General features: G+C 47.6%; 6 protein-coding genes across 6 annotated transcripts; 4 read left to right on the forward strand and 2 right to left on the reverse strand.

Moving 5' to 3' along the window:
- Window positions 1-1,114: 1,114 nt before the first annotated feature.
- gfsA (glycosyltransferase family 31 protein) lies at window positions 1,115-2,692 on the forward strand (the record flags this gene model as incomplete). Its single annotated transcript, XM_032048304.1, has 1 exon — window positions 1,115-2,692. One exon carries the CDS (start codon window positions 1,115-1,117, stop codon window positions 2,690-2,692), a length of 1,578 nt encoding a protein of 525 aa, XP_031894684.1.
- A 2,312-nt stretch (window positions 2,693-5,004) lies between these two features.
- BDW43DRAFT_292896 (uncharacterized protein) lies at window positions 5,005-5,977 on the forward strand. Its single transcript, XM_032043772.1, has one exon. It carries the CDS (start codon window positions 5,395-5,397, stop codon window positions 5,668-5,670), a length of 276 nt encoding a protein of 91 aa, XP_031894685.1. The 5' UTR covers window positions 5,005-5,394; the 3' UTR covers window positions 5,671-5,977.
- A 438-nt stretch (window positions 5,978-6,415) lies between these two features.
- BDW43DRAFT_316452 (MADS-box domain-containing protein) lies at window positions 6,416-7,318 on the forward strand (the record flags this gene model as incomplete). The annotated part of the gene is made up of 3 exons (XM_032048305.1): window positions 6,416-6,661; window positions 6,835-6,969; window positions 7,034-7,318. The coding sequence occupies 3 exons, from the start codon at window positions 6,416-6,418 to the stop codon at window positions 7,316-7,318; spliced, it is 666 nt and encodes a 221-aa protein (XP_031894686.1).
- A 1,116-nt stretch (window positions 7,319-8,434) lies between these two features.
- On the reverse strand, window positions 8,435-10,829 carry BDW43DRAFT_235094 (DUF803 domain protein). The gene is made up of 4 exons (XM_032039586.1): window positions 10,602-10,829; window positions 10,394-10,531; window positions 10,251-10,343; window positions 8,435-10,192 (listed from the first exon to the last, which is right to left on the reverse strand). The coding sequence occupies exons 1-4, from the start codon at window positions 10,641-10,643 to the stop codon at window positions 8,696-8,698; spliced, it is 1,770 nt and encodes a 589-aa protein (XP_031894687.1). The 5' UTR covers window positions 10,644-10,829; the 3' UTR covers window positions 8,435-8,695.
- Window positions 10,830-11,228: 399 nt separating this feature from the next.
- On the forward strand, window positions 11,229-12,054 carry BDW43DRAFT_304319 (H(+)-transporting V1 sector ATPase subunit E; the record flags this gene model as incomplete). The annotated part of the gene is made up of 3 exons (XM_032045582.1): window positions 11,229-11,261; window positions 11,324-11,835; window positions 11,904-12,054. The coding sequence occupies 3 exons, from the start codon at window positions 11,229-11,231 to the stop codon at window positions 12,052-12,054; spliced, it is 696 nt and encodes a 231-aa protein (XP_031894688.1).
- BDW43DRAFT_292930 (uncharacterized protein) lies at window positions 11,813-14,891 on the reverse strand (the record flags this gene model as incomplete). Its single annotated transcript, XM_032043773.1, has 7 exons — window positions 11,813-13,144; window positions 13,201-13,354; window positions 13,404-13,482; window positions 13,545-13,674; window positions 13,732-13,784; window positions 13,837-13,938; window positions 13,988-14,891. 7 exons carry the CDS (start codon window positions 14,886-14,888, stop codon window positions 12,503-12,505), a joined length of 2,061 nt encoding a protein of 686 aa, XP_031894689.1. The 3' UTR covers window positions 11,813-12,502.
- Between the last annotated feature and the right edge of the window lie 483 nt (window positions 14,892-15,374).

The raw sequence follows: 15,374 nt of genomic DNA on the forward strand, positions 1-15,374 counted from the left end.
AGAACCATCTCTCTGGGCAGCATTCTTCCCTTCTGTCAGTGATCTACACCAAAACAGTCCACAACCCCTCTGAGGATGTACTAGTACTCAAGGAAAGGCTAACAGGGTTTGGCGGGATTGAAAAAAAAAAAAAAAAAAAAAAAAAAAAAAAAAAAAAAAAAAAAAAAACAGGCCCGACTTAAGTTAGAGAAAATGCGGGAGGCGTCAACAAGGCGTAGAAGCATAACCAGCATATTATAACTTGGAATTTCTCAATTTGATTCTCTGACTTTAATTCCATCTCTCTTTCTCTCTCTGCATAATAAATTTCTCTCCCCTACGTCTTCAATCACCTGCCCTAAAAATTTTTTTAGGTCGGTCTCTCGCCCCATCGACATATCTGAAACCTCCTCAAGTGCAGTGGAAAATTACGGCGGAGTTGAGCTTAATATTTTGCAGATTAAATTACCCAGTGGAGGAGCTTAGGCCCCATTTCAACCCGTGGTCCATTATTCGGCATTCCCACTTAGGAACACTTTCTGTCTCCTGTCTTCATCCTTCCCTCATCCATTCTTTTCATACTTCCCTCCCTCTTCTCTTCTTCTACTTCTTCTCTTCTCTCCTCACCCTTCAAAGGCTCGACATCGCCCTAAATCCTCTTTTCTACCCCCATTCCGATTGTTCTTCTAAAGCCCTGGGCGCGCGGTCCAGTTGTGCTGTTCTTTCTTGCCTCAACGTGGGCCTCTTAGTACCCTTCGGCTCCTGTTTCCCCATCGCGACGGGGAGACCGAATAATTTCACCGGGCCTTTCAACCCGAATCGTCTCCTATCTTTGTGACCGTGTCGCTGGTCTCGACGCTGCCAGCCTTTCGTTGCCAGTTACTCTAGGCAGTAGAAATTTTTTTTTTTTTAAATTAGAGATTTCTATCTGCCATTCACGCTCTTTTCATCCTCAATTCGTCCAGTCTCGGCTGATTTCTCTGGTGACATTTGTGCGATAGCGGACCCGATAGACGACGACTTCATCTTGTCTATGTCCCTTTGATACGATCCGGTGATATAATATTCTTGCCGTCGACCACTTTTTACAATCGTTTTCATGCTTAAGAACAACTCCTTTAATAATTCGCCCAAAATGCCGATCTTTCGTACAAGAACCGTCTTCCCTCTTATCGCCCTATTTTCCATAGGATTTTTCTTTTGGTGCATTGAGCGCTACGACCGTGCGGCGTTCCTCCGGTTCAAGCACCCCGTTGATCGGGTTGCTACATCAGCTGGTACTCCTCAGATTCAGCTGCAACCATCAACGGCGCCCACGGCGAAAATGTGCGATGCGGATCCTAGTGTGATGCCTCCCCTGCCTTTCTCTGAGTGGCTTCCTCGCAAGAACTATACCCGTGCCTACTTCCGTCCCCGCCACGTGAGCCCTAAGACTGAATTCCGGTCGCTGGAGGAAATTGACGTGCCTGTGCTACCGCCCATGACGGTGATGGAGCGTGGTATGGTTATCTCGCCGGAGAACGCGAATTCCGATATTCCCTGCCCCCCAGTCATTGATGTTGACGTAGCGGCCGACCATGAGGTGGATGAGACGGACAAGCTTCTGTTCGGCTTGGCCACCACTGCTGACCGCTTGGACCGCCTACTCCCCTCTCTCCTCTATTCCTACGGAAACACCAAGGCTGGTATTATCGTGTTGGTTCCGGAATCCGACGACGATATTCCTAAGCAAGAGACCTATTTCCGGAACCGTGGCCTGGACTTGACCCTTATTCAGTCCCCACTCGATTTCACTGCTCGTTATTTCGGCCTGGTTGAGGCGTTCGCTAATCACATTCGCACAAAGCGCCCCCAGACCACCTGGGTCAGCTTTATCGACGACGATACTTTCTTCTTGTCCCTCCCTACTATTGCCGAGGAGCTGAAGCTCTTCGATGTGAACAAGAAGCATTACATTGGTTCCTTGTCCGAAGCCCACTGGCAGGTTGATACCTTCGGTCATATCGCCTTCGGCGGCGCTGGTGTCTTTGTTTCTAAGCCTCTGCTTGACGTCCTGGAACAGTACTACGATGAATGCCAGTCGTGGGGTGAGCAGCCTGGAGACCAGAAGCTCGGACAGTGTATCCAGCGGTACGGGGATACTCATCTTACCCTTTGGCCCTCTCTTTACCAGATGGACATGAAGGGCGAGGTTGACGGGGTGTATGAGTCGGGCCGAAAGATCGAATCTCTCCACCACTGGAACAGCTGGTACTCTAAGGATGTTGTTAAGATGACGACCGTAGCAGCTGCCGCTGGTCGTCGATCTGTGCTTCGTCGTTGGGTTTTCGACCAAGAAGAAATTATCAACAACTCAACCGGAGAGTCCACCCGTACATTCTGGGTCTTTACCAACGGATATTCCCTTGTCAAGTATACCTATGATGAGAAGACTCCTGATGATGCTATTGATTTCGACCACACGGAAAAGACCTGGGAAGAAGATCCTCGTGGTTATGAAGAGCGCCTCGGGCCTCTTCGCCCTAAGGATCATGAAGGGGTCCTTAAGGATCGATGGCTCCTTAGGGAAGCTTTCGTTGTCGGCGACAATGTGCACCAGTGGTATGTGCGTGAAGAGGATGAAGGCCACAGTGTCATTGAGATCGTCTGGCTTGGTCCCAAGGGCGGTGGCGGTGCTGGTATCAAGGACTACAACGTTAGGAAACATCACTAATCTTTTGGTCTACGGATCGAATGAGAAACCACACAACCGATACTGAGGCTGGACCTTAGATCTGGGGAGTCTTTCCGTTCTTGCACATTATTTTCATCTTGTCACATTCGCTCTCTTTCTTTTTCATTTGAAGTTCTAATTGCTGTCATACCACCAAGAACGGAAGAAAAACTACCAAATTACGAGATAAGGAAACAAAGAAAAAAAGTCCTAAAACAAAAGGGTGATCCATGGATGTATCTCTTTCGACAACTGATTCCTTCGGCATCCCTATTATTGATTGTTCATTTGCCTGGCGTTGTATTGGCGCAGTCAAAGATCGGAACTGGTGGTTTTTTCAGCGAAGAGCTTATCTCATTCTCAGTCCCTTGATTACCTACCTGGCCATACCTCTTCCCTTTCCCGGAAGATTTTTACGAGTCACCATTTCTCTTCCCCCCCCCTTTTTTTTCACCTTCATCCGGAGGCACTTTTACCATGCATTTATTGTAAAAATAGAATTCCGGGCTGTGTCTGGCCCCTTGCTCTTGGAGATTAGCGCATCTGCGATTATGCAAGAATATCATGAGTCAAGTTCTAGATAGAAATCGTTACAATATTCTCATCAAATTACCCTGTGATTTGCCCTCTAGATCTTGGTTCGATTCCATGACGCGGCCGGAGAGTATGCCTTGTTTCATGTCAATGTTTCACATTGAATAACCCAATCCAGATGGCATCATTCATCTATCTCACCATGGAACCAATCACACTGGACACTCATGCACAGAAGCTCTACAAATTGAACCCTAAATTACAAGAAATACTTCATTTACGAAGCCAAGCAAAAGAAAGGAAAAGGGAAACAAAGGGAAACAACCCACCCCTAAGTCCTAGCTAGTTATTCCCTCTACCCTACAACAATAATTAAAACATTGAAATAGAAACTATAACTGAAACGTTTTCTTTTCGTTGGTGCAACTTTATTACATGTAACTGTATGTACATGTGTATGTACTACCAAGCTTCCCGCCCGGCTGATTTCGGATAAGGAAGTAAAGTATGCCGGAAACGGATAGAGTTCGACCTCTCAGCTTCATCATGACCGCCTCATGAGATCATACCATGTATTGTAATCATACTACGAGGTGCACCCTTGGGCTTTTTCTGTTCATCTTCGGATTTTGGTACGGTGGTGTTTCTTAGCTTAGGATTGGGGGTTTTCTATGATGAGGTGGTTGGGGTGGTGTGGTGGCTGGGCTTACAAATTACATACGTAGTAGTAATGGTAGTAGGTACTTCTGGTCTTTTGGGACCGACTGGATATTATGTATGTAATACGATATTGGTAAGAGTGCGAGTGTATGATTTTAGTTTAATTAGGTTTGCTTGCGGCTCTTGGTGATATGTGATTTGAGGGTTTTTTTTTGATGAATGGAAGTATATAGTATATACTTATTTAGATTGTTAAGGTTGTGCTATGTTATTGGGTTCTGATATTGCGGTTTTTGCTTTGAGGTGAGCTTTTAAAGTAGGGGATGAGATTTTTGTGTTTTTTTGTATGTATGTGGTAAAGAATTTCGGGGAAAGTATTGGGGGGAATCACCTCGTGTCTTCTTGATAGGGCTTGAGTAAATGGGTGACTGGTACTCTTGAATCCCTCGCTATGCACATAGCTATGGGTATATCAGTCCATGAAATAGGGTTGCAAGACGTACTCTATATTAGAGAGTCTGTTGTGGTTCGACTATTTATGGCCATCCCTGTATGTGGCGTGGTGAGAGAACAGGATCTGTTTCCTTTTATGGATGGTATGTATGTAATACTTTATGCTGGGTTGGGTCCTTTGCTCGGTGATATTCGTGTCAACTACGGTGGAAAGGCCGATAGAGATTCTAGATGGGTATGGCAAGTATGTAATACCATGACTGGTCCGGTATAGGGTTGTCGTTAGTATGCATGGGTAGCTTATGAGAAACATAATGGAAGCGCTCGATGTCGTTAACTCTTCTGGAAAATGGTTGAAGTGACTTGTTGGGCGACTGATGGTGTGCCCACCATCGTCTCACCCAAAGTAAAAGTCACAGACAATGATTCGAGGAAAGTATACCGAAGCCAAGTCAACAAGCACCAAAGAGAGATCTGACTGAGAAATATGAAGAGAGAGAGAGAGAGAAAACCACCGGGGGAGAGAATATCTACGCTGTATCAAGATCATCCCAATTATGGAGTTTGTCTAGTGACAGATTACCCAAATGGACCATCATGCCTTGCTAAAGGAGTTGAACTAACCGATTTTGAATATTATGTCCAAAGTTTTAAAAGTCTTTTTTTTTAAAAAAAAGAAAGAAAGAAATAAAAAATAAAAATAAAAGGTCTCATACTCCACGAGGAATAGGGACCTCGTGGGATTGACGTGTAACTTCAAACTGCATAAATAGGGTTAACAATGGTGGGTCATTGTTGGCTGGAGCACTTTGATATGGCTGGAATTATTGGATAACTAGCAGTAATAGTGACCACGGGGTGACTGGTCAGGGGATAGTAACTCTCTATAGGTATTGTTATGCTATTTATAAAGGAAACTAGTCATGAACGCCTGGGGTCAGTCACAATGAGGTATGTACAGGGAGGTGCCCTTGCTTTACGCTGCATCGTTCTCATGATCAAAGGTTATTGATCTGTGTTGCACTACATGGCGAGCGAATAGAGAAAGGGGAGATATGATAGGTATATTCGTTTCTATAGACCCATCATGTAGGTTAGAATCGTCCTTGAATTCCATAAGGGGGATGAAGAGAAAGCATGGAATGTGGTGGGGAGCTGACTCATCCTTTTCAGTGACTGAAAACTTGGTCCTGCTGATACCTAAGCTTAGTCTTGGTTTTCACGCACCAGGGACATCCTGGTCCGTATTTGCGTCCCCCATCCCAGAAAATCATGTGATGGATGGAAGATTTTGTTCCTTCTGTAGCTTGCTTTTTTTAGCCAATTGGTAAATCATCGTCACAACAATAAGAATCTACAGGTAATCAGGATCTTCAGGATAGGCCGCTTAACCCGATAAGACAGTGGAGTACACCGGTGGTACATTGGTCGCTGGTATTATTACACGGAAAAGTGGGGAATGTGAGTTGGCTTCCGGATCGAATCCTCGATGCTTCCCAGCGGCTGAGCCAATTATAGGAGCTGCCAAGGTTGCTGTGTGCTCCACCGTTGGGTCTGGACAAACTTAGTAATTTGTTACCGTCATTTACGGAAGTGTACTCAGGAGGCTTGAATCGAAAGAAAAGGAAAAGCGACGGATCTGAGGGAGGCATGACAGGTCGAGGAGAGTGCATTCGACTCCCATACTATAGGGGTCATACTAGTAGCCATTCAGCTTTTCTCTGCCGGCTGATACTGGTTCTTCGGAGCAAAATCCATGGACTGCAGCAGGGCGGTGGTACGGTAAGGAGGTAATGGGCAGTACTGCACACGTGACAGACCGCCTGCCTGTCCCAACCGGCACTTTGCCTTCTTCGAACTCCTCCTCCCCGTTTCTCTTTCCTCTTCTTGTCCTGAACCCAAACCCTGCGAAGCAAACGCGTTACTCGATTTGGTCATTCTTCCTCCCCCTCAAAAGCATCATTCCTCTTTGGGCATCTCTCTTCACTTCCCCCAGATAGTCCCCATTACCTGCTTCTTCACATTACTCTATATTTTCTTTCGCCCCTTCCCCCGCCGTTCTACCCTTGTTCCACCATGGCCGACATCACTGCCGTCGGTGAGGAGAACCCTTCTCCTACCCAGGATGACCTGCAGCAGGCCGCCGGTAACGGCGCCGCTGACAACCGCGGCACCAAACGTTCTCGTATGAGCGCCGACGACGACGACGACGATGACGATAAGCCCGGTCGCGAGCGCAGAAAGATTGAGATCAAGTTTATCCAGGATAAGTCGCGTCGCCACATCACTTTCTCCAAGCGGAAGGCGGGTATCATGAAGAAGGTACGTGCTGTCGCGTCTCCATACCTTCATTGTTTCTTTGTTTCCTCGACCTCTCGCCCAGCCATTCTCTTTTGTCTACGTTCAATTCTTCTTTTTTATCCGCGTATAATCCAATTGTCGTGTGTGCATTGACCCCCCGAATCGCTAACGGTTTCATTGCGGTCGCAAAACAGGCATACGAGCTTTCGGTCCTCACGGGCACCCAAGTGCTATTGCTGGTCGTGTCCGAGACTGGTCTCGTCTATACTTTCACCACCCCTAAGCTTCAACCGCTGGTGACGAAGGCTGAAGGCAAGAACCTCATTCAGGTGAGTGTGTTGAATTAGCAGAGTGACGTGAACGATGCACTTTAGCTGACCTCTCGTATGACAGGCCTGTCTGAATGCCCCGGATCCTACCACCAATGAGAACGGTGTCGAGACCGGTGATGTACCGACAGAGACGCCAGAGGATGTCGCCGCCCACAGCAATGTCAATGCTCAGCAGCAGAACATTCCTCGCCCTGCGGGCATGCACCCAGGGTACATGACCAACGAACAACAGCAGCAGATGGCTTACTACCAAAACCTTCAGCAGCAGCAACAGCAAGCTGGTGGGCAGTACCCTGGAATGCCTGTGGGCAACCGGATGCCCCCTCAGCATCAACCCACTGCATAGACAGTGCTCTCCTTTCTCCTTCATATGTTCTCAGAAGCCGCGGAGTCCAGATGTTTGTTGTTTCGCGTCCTCGTTAACTTCAGCATGTACACCCCCGCTCCATCGGCTTTCCTTTGATACCCAACGAATTCTGGATTGTCTTGCCAAGCAATTGATGCTCTGAAAGCGGTTTTCGTCGTATACCAGCAACGCAACATGAACTCCCAAGGTGCCTTAACTTGTAACCTGTGTATATCATGAGCCGTCGACGCGACGTTGAGGGATTTGCGGCGCTGTTTCCGGTGTTGGCAAGATTCCAGTTCTCTTTATACCGAAGTCTTATCAGACAATGGGTAAAAAAAAAAAAAGAAAAGAACAAAAAAAAACTCGGAAAAAAAAGTTCAACTGACGATGAAACACGAAGGATGCAAGCGCTTGGTTCTGGGCTCCGAAGCTATTAATTGTTTTCTTCACGTTCATCTATTATTTGCTAGACGACAAGTGGAAGTGGCGGTGTTACTGGTGCTTTTCATCTCTTCTCTTTACTCCTGGCGAAGTGGTTTACAATGTTTTCATCCTTAATTTGCGTTTCGACCCGCTTTTGACTAATTTTCGATTCATTTCTTATCTATTTCCCCCCTGTGCGTCGTGCTGTACTCCTTGCATGCGTCCCATTATAAAACGCTGGCTTACTCGACCAGTGAAACTCCGCTGCTCAGGGAGTAGCAAATAGGGGAAAAGCGTGTAGGAGTCAGGCACGAATTTCTTTGATTTGATTGAGTAACTGATGTGATATTGGAATGGGTTCCCTTCACCGGGTAGGAAGTATGTCTCATGTATGGTATGGAGAAAATTGGAGCTTTTCTTTTGTCTCATTCTGTAACTGAATAAGCAAGGGTGCAGTACTACTCCTACGCATAATATTACCACTTCTGCTGGGTCTCACTAAATGTTCAGTCTTCGGTTGAAATCCGAATTTCATTCCCTAGTCTGCAGCGACAAGAACAAATGCTGAAATAAAAGCCTAAAATGAATCTAGCACCAATCTAATCAATCCAAGGTATCATGATATGATATAAAAAGAGAACCAATGAAAAGCCAAGCCCGTCCCATGCCTAGTCAGTGACTTATCCCCAAAATCCGAAGTAGTGAAAAGTCACCTATCGTTCCTGCCATGAACATGTCGATCACGGATGAAACACTTTAGACTCTGTTTGATTGATCCGATGTGGTGAACAGAAGAAAATCAAACCAGATAAAATATGAGCATGGTTTATAAGCAGGTATGATATAATGTAATATAATGTACACTGGATATGGGGATTAAGCAGTGGCCACTCTTTCTTTCTTTGCTTGAGATGATTCCACTGTTGACGGCGGATGCAGGCATGATGGGGGTTATCTATCTGTATGATTGTCCGGGTTGTGTTCGGGATCGTGAGGTCTGCTGCTTCCCCGTTGACCGGTTAAGCGTGAGAGGTATCGTAGACCGCTTCGCCAGGCGTTACCTAGAGTGCCACCCCTCGAGCCTGCGAGAGGTTTTGTGCCTGGGTCGGTGAGCGCGTGCGCTGGTGGTGGTTCGCGGGACGACGGGGTATCGGAGCGATTATCCTGGGTGCCGTAACCGAGGCCAGGGATGTCAAAGAAAGAAGGGCCGTAGGTGCGTCGCTTTTGAGGGGCTCCATGATTGTCGGGACCAGGGGCTGAGGTTCTTCGCTGGTGTCCAGCTTGGAAGTTGGATAGTCGAGATCTGCGGGGATTCCATGTATGTTGGTGTTGTCCACGCAGGGAGGCGTCTTTCAAAGTGATGGACTTGGCCTTGCCTCTTGGTCGGGTTTGAAATGGGTCGGCGGAGAGCCGTTTGAGTAGTGTCCGAGAGTCCGGATCAGCATAATCATAATCTGACTCGTCAAGTTCTGCCCAGATGGATGCAGGATCCATGTCCACGGAACTCCCTTGCGGTGTAAGTAAAGGTAAACTAGGGGTCCGTCGGTGGGAGGCTCCTCTGTGAGGAACTTTCCATAAAAGTGGTTCGTGCTCCCCGATCTGGTCTTCTTCGTCTTCTGATCCCGGTGCAACAGATGAGCGTGGGTGTTCCTCGACGACAGCCATTCCGGGACCCAACGCGGTCTGAGAAGGCCCAACAACCGTTACAGCAGCATGACTATCAATGACTTCTAGCCGCCATGAGAGACACAGTACTCCACCTAGCAACACGATTGTGCCTAGTGCGATAAGTCCAGCATGAAATCCTGTCAGTTGAGACATTTGACGAAAGTAGATGAGACCGTCTAGAATGGCGATAATGTTGTAAATGCAAAAGACAAACGGGTAGAGGACGCTAGTGCTGCACAGCTTCAGGCCTCGGTGCAGGTAGAACAGCTGTGTGAGAGCAAGCGCGATCATTGCAATCAAAATGACCCATGACTGCCATCGGTTGAACTGATTTACACGGTCCACAACCGTCCGCACAAGCAGTTCAACAGCTGATTTGGCGAAAAGTAGCGAGTGTGCCGACAGAATGCCGCTTACAAGGCCATAGCTTAGTCCACGTATCAGCCGAGTGCGACCCTGGGTCAATGGTAGATGTGGCGCATAAGAATGGCGGGCACTCGAGTATTTGAAACGAGCCGGGGACGTGAAGTACTTCAGAAGTCTAGAACTAAGCAAAATGACCAGCACCAGTACCGCAGTTCCAATCATCCAAAGAATAAAGTTTCGACGCTGAAGGAGTTCTAAGAGTTGATCGAGGGTGTGCGCAGGCTCCCCAATGGCCCCGAAGGTCGCTATAAGAACAGCGCCAATGCAGACCAGGATAGTACCTACAAGGGAGTATCTGGTGAACGCCTCTCCTAGAATCAAAGTGGCAAAGATGGTATTAAAGACGAGTCCAGACTGTTGTTTGCCTTATTAGCAAGGCCCTAGGGGCGCCTAGGAATGGGGAGGCACTGACAGCTTGGAGTGTCGATAATACCGGAAGCGGAAGTGTAGTGATCTGGATCGTACTTCCAACGATGTTCGAGATGACGAACATTAGCATGCCCAGCTGTAGAATATCAGCATTGACCCTCGCCCAATTCAAGAGCCACAGCATACCTGCCATCTTCGACGCTTGTAGGGTGGCCTGCGTATATCGTAGGGGTGTTTCTCATCTTCAAGGAGGTGCGACTTGCGCTGGAGGGTCAATCCAATGGCCTGTAAACTGGTCGAGACTAATCCGACGACGACTCCGACCTACTACCACAATATTGGTCAGTACATTGGCTATTAAGTGTCGGTAGAGATACACCGCGGGGAAACAGACCGCGACGCTCCCCTGTGGGGACAGGTCACCTAGATTGCCCATCACGAGTATCTTCGTGCATTGGTCGTTGAGAGGGGGACGGAAGACCAGACACCGCGGTACATTAAAGAGGATGGGGTAGAATCCGAAGTATCATCGCCATATTCTGTAAATGGGAAATAGCAAGGAAGGTGGAAGAGTTGAAGGGGGGGAGGAAAATAAACGGGTGGTTCTAGGGCGATGTAATCGAGACCAAGTCGAGTGACCAGGAGTGATCTCATGGGGTGCAGGAAGCCGTAGTTCCTGAGGCGCCAACTCGCTATGACCAACTGACCCGATCGTCACCAGATCCGCTGCGTACAAACCTCTCCCCCCATTCACCTGCTACTTGTTTAGAAGCTCCTCCTCCCCCGGCCCCGCCAACTATTTACACTGGTAAGCATTCTTTTTACTCTATTTTTATCTCTCTAGAGCGCTGATTACTTCTCGTGCCTCCTCATATTACATGCCAATGCTGACTTGGTCATGGTTCTAACCCCCCAGGAACCACCTCCGCACCGGGAAGCTTGACTTGCGCTGCCTCATCCCCACATCCTTCAACTCCCTCTAGTACCGGTGTTTTGATATTACCCGATATCGCCAGCAAAGATGTCACAAAGCCATGCTCTTTCCGACGATCAGGTACGCAGCCTCCGAAACATGAGATGCTTGTTATACCCCGGGCTCATATCGTCTCCGAACAGGTCGCGGGCGAGCTCCGCAAGATGACGGCCTTCATCCGCCAAGAAGCGCTGGAGAAGGCTCGTGAAATCGAACTGAAGGCCGACGAAGAATTCGCCATTGAGAAGTCGAAGCTTGTCCGCCAGGAAACCGCCGCTATCGACTCTTTGTACGAGAAGAAGTTCAAGCAGGCTGCCATGTCCCAACAAATTACCCGCTCTACCCTTTCAAATCGTACTCGTCTTCGTGTTCTTTCCGCTCGTCAGGAACTCCTCGATGAGCTGTTCCAGCAGGCTCGCGATAAGATCTCCGGCATCGCAGCCAAGGATGCTAAGAAGTACGAATCCGTGCTGCAGGGATTGATCCTCGAGGGCTTGTACGCTCTCAACGAGGAGAATGTGGCCATTCGTGTGAGACAGAAGGACTCCGAAGCTGCAAAGAAGGCGATCGAGGGAGCCACGAAGGAATTCAAAGACAAGGTTGGCAGAGACGTTACGGTGGAGATAGATGAATCCGAGCCTTTGCCGGAGGGATCGTAAGTTCTAATCTTGGTTTTTTTTTTTTTTCGCTTTCTGCCGTACTATCTCTAACGTATATCTGCAGTGCCGGAGGTGTGGTCATTGTTGGTGGTAACGGTAAGATCGAGATTAGCAACACTTTTGAAGAGCGCCTGCGGTTGCTCGAGATCGATGGTCTTCCCGCCGTGAGGGAGACACTGTTCGGGAAGAACGTAAACCGGAAGTTCTACGATTAGACTAATACCTGTCCTGTTATTTATTTGGCGCTAAGTTCGTTATCGCTGATTCTTGTATCTATGTGTCTTTGATTAACGCTCCGCGTGCGGAGAACAGCGTAGCCCTGTCTACATCTCTTACCATTCTCTCGCGGACTTCCAGTAACGTTGACTTGGGTCTCAAGCTACCCTACAATAGGATTAGGCAAGGGAAAACAGTATCACAGTAAAGACATCGGCTGTTGCTATCAAGATCATATCAGTCGTGATTTCCTTTTATTATGTGGTGGCTTTGGTGTTTTTGGTCATGCCCCTGGCTGACCAATCCCAGTATAATAGTGGCTCTGAAAATCTCTCAGGCTCTTGTACATTAATTGCTTGACATGCACTGCATACATGTTGGTTTATGACCTGAATATTTTGCACAGAAAACAGCTACCAGGGGATACAGCCAGTCAAGGACTAGCCATCATGGCGAAGTTTCGTGTTGTCGAATGGGGATACCGGGATCTTGTTTGGTCTTCGGAACCTTCCACTGGTCAAATACGTTTTTATTTTGGCGATCAACCCCATTCTCTCCGAATATAGACTTCTTTGGGCGCGGCTTGGTCCTGACAGAGTATATGATGCGGTAGTGCAAGGCTTCGAGGGCTTCCTTTGCGAGAGTCCGTTTGAGATGAGACGCACCCGAATCTTCGATGGAAGTGAATATCCTCTTGATCCGGTCCGCGAGAACGTCGACTTCAGAATTAAATTTCCTCTTTTCATCTTTGCTCGAGAAGTCCATGCTGGACCAGCCGGAATCGATAGCAATGTTAAGGATGGCGGTTATAGCCATGAGTTCTCCGTAGTCATATTCGGGCTGGCCTTTCGTTTTATATTGCTTCACATCAAACCGTTTGTCTTTAAGGACATTAATTATCCGTTGTAGGTACAACACCACATCAGGCTCTTCAGTTAGAGCGGAAGGATCGCTAGTTAAGAAAGCAATGGCGAGACGGCATCGCAGCATTGCAATCCAGCTTGAGGTTGGCAAGATGTGCGTCAGAAGGCGGCTTTGGAAGACTGCATCTTTGATCGTGTCATAGGCAGACACGCAAACGCGATATACCTAAGAAACATTAGAAAAGTTTCTTTCGTATCGTAGCACGCTAAATAGAGCCTTACCAGTTCATCGGCCGTGTCTTTGGGGATACTCTCTAAAAACGCAGTTATAGTTCTCTCCAGTTCCGAACAGATCATGGGGTGTCTGGTTAATGAGGCATCAAGGGAAAGACGAAAAAGTATATGTAAAATGTGCTCTCTTGTATCATCAGAGAAACTATCACAACGTTAAGGAGCGTCCAAATTTTAGGTGATTCAACACTGACCGATCTGCTGCTCCACGAAGTAAGTTCAGAATAGACAACAAAGCAGCTTTATGCTGAGGGGCTCCTCTCAGAGAACTATCTATATGAAGTTAGTTTTGAAAAAGCATTTAGAAGAACGGGACTTGGAAAGCATATCCTCACTTTTTGGGAGTGCATCTGGGACTATAACTTCAGCAAATGTCAAGGCCTTCTGATTTGCGCCGATCCGTTGGAAAAGGGAGTCGATGGTGTCTGGACGCACCAGTGACTGTATACGTTCTGCACCAGAGTTCTTTTAAAACACTTCAGCATGTAATATTTCTTCAACTCAAGGCATAGTTTGACAAACCTTGAATGCCCTGCAATAAACGTTCCTTAGACCATCTCGAGACTCCGAGGGTACTATAGTATATAAGCATAATGCCAACACAGTCATTCATGTTAACGAACGAACCAGAATTAAACATCCACATCACCAGTTCATCAGGCAAGAGCCCCCTGGACAGTGCGAAATCGACAAACCCTGAGTGGAGCGCTCGTTCCCTCGATTCGGGTTCTGCGAATTGATTAGACATAGGATCGGGAGGAATAGGCCATGCACAAACCTCTTAGCACAGATAAATAAGATTTTGCTGCTATAGAACTTCGGGGAAACACCGGAGGAAGAACTAATTCACTTCCATAATCGAAGAAGAACCAGGACTTCTCCATGTCAAACGCTTCCGTCCTCCGGACAGCATCAAGTAGACGCCGCAGCCCTGTTTCGTCATTATTGTCGTCGAGAGCCGACGCGAGGATGCCTTCATGCAGCTGTCTGCTCCGATTAAGTGAACTCGGAGCTGTCCCGGGCTTCGACGCGCCTTCCTCAAAGGCAGCTCTAAGCTTGGCAATGTCGGCCTCCGTCTCGTTATCATCGACAGCTTGAGTAACGAGACTATCAATGCTGTGTTTGTAGCTCGGGGCGGAAGCGTGACTCGGTGAAAACTTATTGGGTTTCACCTCATCTTTTGATCGACGGGAGCGTAAAGTCCTCCCGTGGCTAGAGGAATCATTGTATGTTTCCTCATTTGTCGAGCTATCATTTGGTTTCGCAAATTTTAGAAAAAGAGAGTCTGGATTTTCAAACTCGCTTGAGTCCGTGTCCTCGCCATCGGAGCTAATTACAACTTCTCTTCCGTTCTTGACAACGCGCTGAGGCAAATGAAAGACAGGGGGCAATGTAGGATCAGAAGCCGCTGTTTCAGCACTTTGAGAACTCCGTGAAGGCTGTGTGTTCTCTGCAGAATCCGTGACTGAGAGTAACAATGACTGTCTCAACTGCAATCCTGGACCGTCTAAAGTCGGCGGGGATCTATTATTTGATGTAAAGGATGATGGCGATTCAGAGAGGGGAGAAGACTGAGAGGCTACAGCAGGAGTTTCATTTGGATCCTCGTACCTAGGGTCTCTGCTAGCTGAAAAATCTGGGCGTTTAAAATACTGTCTGATGCTCGATCGCGGAGGCATGTCGGGCATCCTGAGGAAGTTTGATATGGAAATTGGCCCGCATGCACGGCTCTGATAGCTGGACATCTTGGCGCTAAACCTTATGTGGAGAGGCTAAGTTCGCGCTAGTGTGAAATAAAGTACCACTTTCTCTCTATTACGGGTAAATGGCCATCCAGATACTTGTCGACAAACGTGATATCCAGCTCTCGACTCGTTTCATCGCTTGAGCGGTTAGGGATGTCTATGGAGCATATACTGTGGTGGGGATCTTCGTCAAGTCATAAGGCTTAGTTTCGGTCTAAGATCATCTTGTGTGTGTGAGGGGCATTTTCACTTTCTTAATGATCTTTTCGCACTACCCACGTATCGATTACCTCGTCTTTTTTGTCCTTTCTTTCCCTTGTGTCTCGGTTTTCGGTTTATATGTTTGTGGGGGGGGAGGGAGATACTTCCGCGTAACGGTCAACTTATAGACAAGCGCTCTGCAGGAAATATATCTTGGCC

This window comes from Aspergillus alliaceus (genome assembly GCF_009176365.1).
Source record: "Aspergillus alliaceus strain CBS 536.65 unplaced genomic scaffold BDW43scaffold_75, whole genome shotgun sequence".
In the NCBI taxonomy this organism is placed as follows: Eukaryota; Fungi; Ascomycota; class Eurotiomycetes; order Eurotiales; family Aspergillaceae; genus Aspergillus; species Aspergillus alliaceus.